The sequence below is a fragment of the Microtus ochrogaster genome, chromosome 5, assembly GCF_000317375.1.
Source record: "Microtus ochrogaster isolate Prairie Vole_2 chromosome 5, MicOch1.0, whole genome shotgun sequence".
Taxonomy (NCBI): domain Eukaryota; kingdom Metazoa; phylum Chordata; class Mammalia; order Rodentia; family Cricetidae; genus Microtus; species Microtus ochrogaster.
Genome location: NC_022012.1, coordinates 2,414,032 through 2,423,987, shown reverse-complemented (window position 1 = coordinate 2,423,987; position 9,956 = coordinate 2,414,032). Strand labels below are relative to the sequence as shown.

General features: G+C 40.4%; 1 protein-coding gene across 4 annotated transcripts in view; it reads left to right on the top strand.

Moving 5' to 3' along the window:
* The window catches only part of Dync2h1 (dynein cytoplasmic 2 heavy chain 1), a 220,582-nt gene that overhangs the window by 171,765 nt on the left and 38,861 nt on the right, over positions 1–9,956 (top strand). For all 4 annotated transcript variants that reach the window (XM_026779266.1, XM_026779267.1, XM_005346771.3 and 1 more), the window contains 2 exons: positions 646–854; positions 3,135–3,239. In XM_026779266.1, coding sequence (XP_026635067.1) covers positions 646–854; positions 3,135–3,239 — 314 coding nt within the window. The remainder of the gene's footprint in view (positions 1–645; positions 855–3,134; positions 3,240–9,956) is intronic.

Genomic DNA, 9,956 nt, shown 5'->3' with positions numbered 1-9,956 from the left:
ACTATCCTGAGTGAAGTAACCCAGACCCAAAAAGATGAATATGGGATGTACTCACTCAGCTGTCATTTTCATAGCTTGATTGAGTTGATAGGTGTAAAATCATTGGAAAGAAAATCTTTACTAATATTTAATGGCCATTTAAAGAAATCATTAAGTTATATTAAGTATATTGCCATATCCTAGTGATTAAAATATTTTTTTTTCATTTTAAAAGTGAATAAAAGGAAGGTAAGACCTGGAGGCTGGGGGGCACTACAAAGTGCTGTCTTCTGGACGTGGCTTGATTCCTGTGAGCTCACAGAGCTTTTGCTTCCTCCACAAGAAAGCAGAAAGAATCCCAGCATCTACAGAGTGGATGATGTGCAGGCCTCATGCCTTCCTGGGGAGTCACTAGCACCTGCTTGGGAAGGAAAAGCATCATTCTTTCCTGGAGGACCGGCCACTTGTAGGAGCGCCAAGCGCCGTGCCAGTGAATGCCCCGTGTCCATGCATGTACAGGCAGCACTGACTGGACTTGGCGGGCTTCCAAAGGGAAAGAAAGGAATAAAGTTGGGAAGGGGGCATTGTATGCCTGGATGAAATTCTGAAGAATAAAGAGAATCTTTTTAAAAGTAGAATTAATAAAGGTATCTGTTTTTTTCATAGGTACCAAAGATGTCCAGTGGGAATTTGTGCATGGCTTACTTGAAAATGCTATCTATGGAGGCCGTGTAGATAACTGTTTTGACCTCAGGGTTCTTCAGTCATACTTGAAGCAGTTTTTTAATTCTTCTGTAATTGATGTACCAAACCAAAGGAACAAGAAAAGCATTTTTCCATATTCCATATCTCTCCCAAATTCCTGCAGCATTTTGGTAGGTAGAAATAATAACTTCCCATGCATTTTCTGGACCAGTACATACATGAATTGTATGATGAATATGTTTGCAATACAGATTGTTTGTTTTGGCAATACACATTCTGATTTTTAGAACTTGCATCAATAAAAACTTGGTTTAAGTGATTGGTCATTGTGATTGTAAGATAGTATGCAGACAAACTGGGAGTATGGTGCCAAGGAAACTCACTTGATGCTAGGCTTCTGTGAAGAGCTGTAATGGGAGCTGTACCACTTCTGGAATGGCAAGGAATACAAAATATATCTTACTGTAAAGCCTGCCTAGCTTCAGTCTGTGATAGGCATAGATATGTGGAACAGACCTAAAAAAAAAAAAGGCTGTTCATTTATCTGTGGCCGTTGTTGCTTACATGTGTGTTTATTTTAGCAAGCAGGAGTTCTTGTCTCAAGTCCTGACATGCAAGCTCTGGATGCCACTCACCTTTTCTGTGGCATGTGCTAAATATAGCCCATAGAATCCAACTGTGTCTACTGTCCCATAAGCCTCTGTTTGTATATATGCTACATGACTTTTTACTAAAGAAGGTACTGTGACATTTCTTCATGAATTGCAAAGAAAAGCATATGTGCTTGATTTATATATTACTCTCACTTTGTGATTTTTTTCCTTACTCAAGTAATTTTTCAAAAATATTCTTGATTTGAAAAAAAACCCAAAAGCCTAAGAAGTACTGTTAAAATCAGTACTTATTGAATATAATTGCTGTTGTTAATAACAAGACTGCTTGATTCGTGTGTCCATTATTTACCTAAGCACTCAACAGTGTACTGTTCAGAGCCAGTACCGTTCCAAGTACTGTGGAAAGGGACACGGCGTGATACTAGTTTCAGGTACTAGAACAGCAGAGCAGATGAGCGAATGTCTGTGTTTTCAGGTGATCTCTCCCAACAAGTTGTATGTTTGTATCACTTGAAACTTATTTCCAATAATAAAATTCATGCAGAAATGTGCACAAAATAGGTGTGCAAGTAATTACTTTTATATCTTAGACACATGAGTATAAGCAGCTTGCAATATCCTCAGCTAGCCACACGCCCTGTTCCTGCTTCTTCTAGCTACTACTTGTTTCACAGAAGAGGCTTTGTACTGATTTCCAATTGCCTAATCTTTGTGTAAATGATGGCGTACGGTAGACATCTTGTGTCTCTGTGAGGATCTGTTCTTGGGATTGGTGACTGCCATGCTGCTAGTTAGCAAGTCAGTCTCAGAAGGCAAACCCCTCCAACCAGTCTAGAGCATAGTTTGGAATGAATCAAGTGTTTAACTTTTCACAGGTAATAGTTTTAATTTCATCAGATTTATAAGTCTCTGTTCAGCTTTCTGTCCTATTCCATAAGAGGGCTGGGAATGTGCTCATGAGACTGCAAATGCACACATGCTCTGTGTATGTATGTAACAGGCGCTGGGAGGAAACTGAAGGACAGACTGTCAGAGGACATCCTAGTCCTGGGCTTCCTGGAATTTTACTGTTTTCTTCAAGGGCAGCTGCCAAGGATGAAACAGAATGAAAAGAAGTTGCCCTTGCTCAGCAGATGCTGTGTAGTTGCATATGTGTATGCATATATTACTTTAGTGTAATTTACCCCTATGAGAATAACTCTCTGCTTTGGACCAAAGTGAGTGAGTGTTTTCTTGGTCTCCCCTTGAGTTTTCATCTAAAATTAGGAATAAGTTAAGTGATAGGCTGGTGCCAAGGAAGTGTACGCAGTCCTCAGAGTGATCCTTAGCATGAGATTATCAATGGGTTATTATTGTGTGTCAACACCCACTTCCCCAGTGACAGAAAACAGGTGTGCAGGTGGGACTGCCTGGTGACAGCAGTGGAACACCAGGTTGTGATTATAGGTTGTTTTAAAATAAAGCAACCAGTGATTGTTGAGATATGTAGGAGCTGAACTCTGCAGGTGGGCTTTCGTGTGCTGTAAGAAATTAAAACTCTTTAAATACATCTAGCCTAGCATCTTACGCATGGTCAGCAGATCCACTTATGTATGTTTGAATCCACTTGGAGATTCTGCATGTAAGGAACTGGAACAGGAAAATACGGCACCGAGCAGTTAATGCACAGAGTGTCAGTGACAGCACTTGCTCTAGGGGATCAGAACACTGTAGAAGTATTTATCCAGCAAACATGAAATGTGAGCACTTATTTAGTAGTTTGTCCATTGTCCACCGTGTGATTTTTGTGTTTGTAAGTCCGTCTTCGGTGACTAGCTTTTCCTTCGTTACCTGTAGGACTATCGGGCTGTCATTGAGAAGCTCCCTGAAGATGATAAACCCAGCTTCTTTGGTCTGCCCGCCAACATCGCTCGCTCATCTCAGCGCATGACCAGTTCTCAGGTGAGGTGCCAGAGTGGTCTCTCAGAACACGCTGCTCCTGAGCACAACCACTCCTTACAACTTTATTTCATTTAACAGAGAACACTCCATTTTTACCTTCAGTTTTAAAGGTGTCAAGTGATTTTACCCTGGTATATTTCCTAAATAACACTGAATACATCAATTTCATTTAAACATTTGATCTATTCCTGTGAAAGACTTTAATATGATTACTTTAAATGTGAGTGAACTTGCCACCAAATTTAATACTGTTCTAGCATGCAGAATTAAATACCTATTCTTTCTTTTTGCATTGTCTTATAGAAGATATTGTCTGATATGAATTCATTACTGGATATTACATAACTTTGATTTTTGAAATCAGATAGTTAGTGTTCCGTCACTGTGACCAAATGCCTGAGGACAGTTAAAGAGCAAATGTCTTCCCAGGCTTCAGAGCATTGCTTTTAGGCCTCTGAACAAGGCAGTCTGGTGGAGACTGCTGACATCACGGGAGCCAGAGGAAGCAGGCAGAAGTGTATGACAAAACTCCCATGTGATGTGACTCCTCATGGTCCACTGACTTCTCGATAAGCCGTTAGCGTTGAGACAAGTGCTTACTCTGAAGCACAGTACACAGGAACAACTTGTCTATAGGGCTTATGTTGTTGCCGCTCAGTGATTTGAACAGCTCCTGTTTACCGACCTCACCAAGTCTGAAGCCCTTCCCAGTGCTGTGTTCCGGGGCTTATTCACTGTTCACTGACTCTTTCAAATAGGAGCCACTACTTTTACCTTTTAACAATTGAGGAAAGAGACACAGAGATTGCTTATTTTAAGATGCCCAAGATCTAGGGCAGAGCTGGACTTTTAACTCAGGCTTTCTGATTTATTCTTCTTTAGAAATTTTTCTTTAGTGTTTTGTAGGTGGAGACTGCTTGTTCATTTCCTGGCCACCCAGACCGGAAATAATCACACAGAACTTATATAAGTACAATACTATTAGCTTATGCATATGACTAGCTAACTTTTATATTTTAAATCAACCCATCTCTATTAACTTGTGCATCACCATAAGGTTGTCGCCTACCGACAAGGTGCCAACAGGCTCCAGCAGGTGTTTTTCTCCTTTGGTGGCTACATGGTGTCTCCCTGACTCTGCCTTCTTTTCTCCTCTATCTGTGCTTGAAATTCCCACCTTGCTCTAAGCCACTGGCTGAAATAGCTTTATTCATTAACCAATAAAAGCAACACATCTACAGAAGTACTTTGCACACCAGTGTTGTGTTTTAAATATGTGTTTTACCTGCGTGTGCATCTGTCTGTCCACCATGTGCATGCCTTGTGCCCATAGAGGCCAGAGAGAACATCAGATTCCTTAGACTGCAGTTGCAGATACATGATTTGGGAACTGAGGGCTCAGCCAGGTCCTCTGGAAGAACAAGGACTCTTAGCTGATGAACTGTCTCTCCAGCCTCTCTTTCCCCACCTCTTGCTTTCTTTCTGGTTTTTTTTACACCCCAACCAAAGGTTCCACTCCCTCCTCTCCTCCCAGTTCCTCCTGCCCCTGCCATCTACTCCTCCTTGTTCCTCCTTCTCTGTCTCTCTTCAGATAGGAGCACAGCCCCTCGTATGTATGTGCATCTGTGAGTGCGGGCTTGTAGAGGACTGAAGGGCAGTGCCTGTGGAGGCCGAGCAGGGTATCAGATGCTGTGGGGCTGCAGTTACATGCAGGTGGTTGTGAGCTGCCTGACTTGAGCACTGGTGACCAGACTTGGATCCTCTGCAGGAGTAGTGTACTCCTAGCTGCTGATGACTTGAGCACTGGTAACCAGACTTGGATCCTCTGCAGGAGTAGTGTACTCCTAGCTCTGGGCTCTCTCACTCACCATGTAATAGAAAACGGTTTTTGAATTTATCTTGAGTTATTCTTCTTTACCATTTCCTATAGCAGCTGGCCCTCACGCATGCATGTGCTTAGTAACATGGACCTTTGCAGGTGCAAATGATATGGAATGAGCCATTTCAGAGGTTCTTAGCATAGTCTGTAGATGGAGGCTCCAGCAGCCTTTAAACACTTACATTCATTCTTTGCAGGCACTGTAATTAGGAGGTATGTCCTTAGTTAAGTCTACGTGGTCATACTATACTGTTGCTTATCCAACACTGCTTAAGTTGTTGTTTCCTCTTGTTTTGTCATTAAGTATATTAACTGTTTTGAAATTTCAGTGCTCATTCTCCAATCATTGCAAAACAATTTGAACATATATTTATAAAAATACTGTTCCTTAGAACAAATGAGCTTTCCGTCTCTGCCAGTGAAGACAATCTCCAGTTCCTTTCTGTTTTCTCATTTAAAGTGTCCCTTGAGTTCAAGAATGTGCCTCTTCCTCAGGTCTCCATCATATATGTCTATGCCCTCCTTGTTTCCAGCCATGATTTTTAGCTGACCTACTTATCTTTAGCATCACATAAAGTAACATGTAGGACCTTGTATTTTGGTATGTTTTAGGTATATTTACCAGTTTTATGTTGGGATCTCTTTCTTTAAGTGTTGTACTCTGTGTTCTATAAAACTGACTGCTTTGAAATTAGATGCATGTATTTATTACCATTATATCTTTCTGTTGATCAGTTGATCACTATATATTGACCTTCCTAGCTTCGTTACAGACTTTGTGTCAAAGTCCATTTTGTCAGCCATAAGAATAGTTCTCTTCTTTTCCTTGGTGTACCGTATTTCACAGTTTCACCCTGAGTTTCTGTGCGTCCACCGAAAAGGGAGTTTCTTGTGGGAAGCCCAATATTCTTGAGCCTTGTTTGTATGTTTGCTTGTTTGTTAATATTTTTAAAAATCCATTCTGATCTTAATTGAAGAAGTTTATTATTATATAATGCTATAAAATTAGATAATTAGAAAGTTTTTTTTTCTAGTTTGGTGTATTGTGTGCCCTTTTCCTCTGCTCTTGTTCACCTGTTAGCTTAACAACTTACTATATTGATGTGTGGTTCTTTATCTGTCATTTGTGTTTGTACTCTTCTGGTGGAACTTGTCCTGCCTGATGCTATCATGATAGCCTAGTGCTCTTCCACTTCTCCCATGGGATCCCTTAGCATCATCCTTTTCCTCTTCTTTTTGTTGTTGTGGTTTTTGTTTGTGGCACTAAACTTGAGCATGTCTTCTCAGCCTTCTCAGATGGTCATGAATCATTTCAGTTTTTGATTGCCTTTGAAAGTCATTCTTTATATTTCATCCTTTTTTAAAAATTGAAGCTTGTACATGTGTGTGCTTTCATACATTCATGTGTTCGTGCATGCATATGTGTATGTGTGGAGGTGTTAAGGAGATTGTACATGCCATAACATGTTTAAGGAGGACAGAGGAAGAGGATGACTTTGTGGGATTGGTCCTCTCCTTCCATCTTTACATAGTTACTGGACATCAAGCCCAAGTCGCTAGACTTGCATGGCAAGCTGTATACCTGCTGAACCATCCCATTCCTTCTTGTCCAAAAGGCAGCCTGATCACTGTCACAATCTTGCTTAGCAGCTATTTTCCTTTCAGCATTTGCTATTTTATGGAGTAGGGTTTCTGCCAGGTAATCTGCTAATGTAATGAGAATACCCTTAAATGGGACCCTGCACGTTCTTGAATATTTAACTACATATAATTAAACATGAAAAGCATCACAACATAATGAAACCCAATGAATCATTGACCAAGAAAAAGGCATGTAGTGACATTGTAGAATTCACGTGAGTCTCTTCTGTCTGTCTGCCTCTGTGCTGTAGGACTCGTCAAGCTGTCTCTATTTAAAACATTTCTATAATTTTATACTTTTCTAAAAGTGTTGCATTTTATGCATGCAATGTTTTATCTCTTGGTTATACACACACATGCACACATATATGCATGCATAGATACATATACACTCATGCACACACACACAACACATGTGATAGAAATTTTTTCTTTTAGCCTTTCCCTTAAGATTCATCTGCATTGTTGTTGTGTGGAGTTTAATTGTTTACTATTACTGTACAATATTGCCTCACACAAATGTTAAACAATTGATTGTTTTCCTTATTGATGAGCATGTGAACTACTCTAGATTTTTTTATTATTAGAACAGGGTTTCTGAGAACATTTGTGAGTACATCTCCTAATGTATATACGTACACACATGTAGTACAGTTTCTACCAGGGACCTGAATTAGTATGTGTGTTTTTAGGGTGGCAGTATTATTATACTCACAGGCAGGAAAGTGGTACCCTCTGTATTGCATCACCTTGTCATTTTTAGACGTCTGTTTCTTGCCATCTGGCATATTAATGACATCCTCTCCTTGATGAGCACTCTTGAATACTGTGAGAGTGCACTTCTTCCTTTGAGTGACAGTTCTGCCTTTGCAGCGAGGGAGGGGTAGGACACAGTATGAAGTCACAGGATGTGACTAGATCACTGTGGTGACATTCAGAGAATGGGGTACAGAGTAAGGTTTAAGCACGTTAGCAAGTGTTTATTTGCAGGAGACTGTTGCTTAAATTGGCAGCAGGTTTTGAGATGTAATTCTCACCTGTCTAATTTATGAGAAATTGTAGTCAAAGGTTTTACATGGCTTTCTTATAATATTGCGTACTTTTTGCAGTAAATTACTTGCATTCAGCGACTGTGGTGAGCATGACTCATCTGGGTTCCCTCAGATACTAGAAAAGTCTAATAAACATATTTGTGAAGTGTGGGTCAGCTTTGGGTACACATCCGTTGGAGTATATGAACTCCACTTCAGGAGCACTTTGGTTGCGACTTTGCACTGCCCAGGCAGCACAGAGCCGTGAGTGGACAGCTCATGCCTCATAACATGCATTTCTGATCCTTTTGTAGCTGCTCTGATTCTGAGTACTTTATCTGTTGTGAGTTCTAAGACTAAGAAAAGTGAGTAGACATTTTCAGTGTATTTAATTTGATACTTACCACATTTAAAATCTATGTAGAAATAATTCACTTGTAAGCCAGATTTTTAACCTTTTTATAGGTTATCACATGATAAGGAATAAAATAATTTTATCAAATAGGAACTAAGGGAAGTGCTATCTTAATCTCTTTTATGAATTTGACTTGATGGTAATAAAAAGAAGGTGGAAAGAAGAAAACTTTTCCATCAAAGAGCATAATAAAAACAGAGGGAATGGCAGTATCAGTGAAGACAGCAGGGACCACCACAAGAGAAGTGTGTGCTGTGAGTCTTTGCACCGTGGAGCAGCCATTCAGACACTGTGACTTCTGGAGTCAGCACTAAGTACACTTTCCCAAAGGATTTGTTCAAAAATACAAATGGACCTGAATTTTATCACACATTACAACTTATAACCAGTGACTGGAAATATGGGGTAAATGAACAAATTAAATGACAACACAGGGTACAAATTGCAGGGCATCTTGCCAGATAGTTGAGGGATTCAATTAACATGTGATTGATGACCCATACTTCATACATACCCATACCGATGACATTAAAAAGACATACTAAGAAACCACATATCCATATAACTTTTCTAGAAATTAATGTTCCAACAATCTGGCTTAAAAGTTTTGAAGCAACCACCAATAAAGATATTTAATATGTTGCGGGTGTTATATCAAAATAATTAATTTTTATGTCTGTTAAGAGGAATAGTCACGTTGTGCTCATGCTCTGAGGGCGGGGATCTAGCAGATGGCGAGGCAAGTACAAGGCATTGACAGCTGTTAGATGTCAGTGATGGCTCCCTATGTCTTTGAAAATTTTGATGGTGAATCTAATTTTTAAATTTCAAAACATGTAAAGAATATCTGTGTGATACACACCTAGAGTTGAGTGCCTGTCTTACTCTGTGAGCGATGGCGTGCTTCTTCACAATTGGAGGTCGTATATGACAGCCCCAGCCCCAGCCCCAGAGTGAGACAGAAGCACTTTCTATGCCTCTTTGGAAGGCATTTGCCAATAAATCTACCCTGATAAATGGGATGAGGGCAATAAAGAGGCAGGGATTACATTTGAGGAACTCAGAAATAATTAGAAAGTTTAGTGCGAGTTAGAACTTTGCAGTCCCTTCATAAGGTCCAGACTCAAAGCCCATGGTGACAAAGCCACCATATCTGCTGTGTCACAGTACATAGGGGACAGATTGACCTCAGAGGTCCAGTGTGAGTTTGGCTAACCCCCTTGCTGTGGTGGGAACATGTACCAGGAAATTGAGATGGAAGGCACTAGGGCAGTGTAGAGGCACCAAGGACATTGCGTCCTGTCTCTCATGATACACCTCCAACCCTGCCCAATAGTCCATTCATTGTGAGTTCATCCACTGATGAAGCTAGGGCCCTCCTGCTCCTCTCTTTCAACTCAGTGATTGTTCATGAGCTGGCACCAAGCTTTCAGTACATGGGCCTTTCTGAGGATACAGTAGTAACTTTCTCATTGTTCCCACCAAAGTAACAAATACTTTAAACTGGCACCACCCCCATGTTTTAGCTTTTCCAGATAGATGTTCTAAAAGCTACCTTACCCAAGTAACCACTTTTCTCACTTTTTTTTTGACATGTACTAAAGACAGATGTTTAGTCTATATAGCTTACAAACTTTGACCTGTTTACACGTGTGCGACCATCACCGTGTCTAGAGAGTGGACACGTTTCCATTGCCCCTGGTTTACACGTGTGCGACCATCACCGTGTCTAGATAGTGGACACGTTTCCA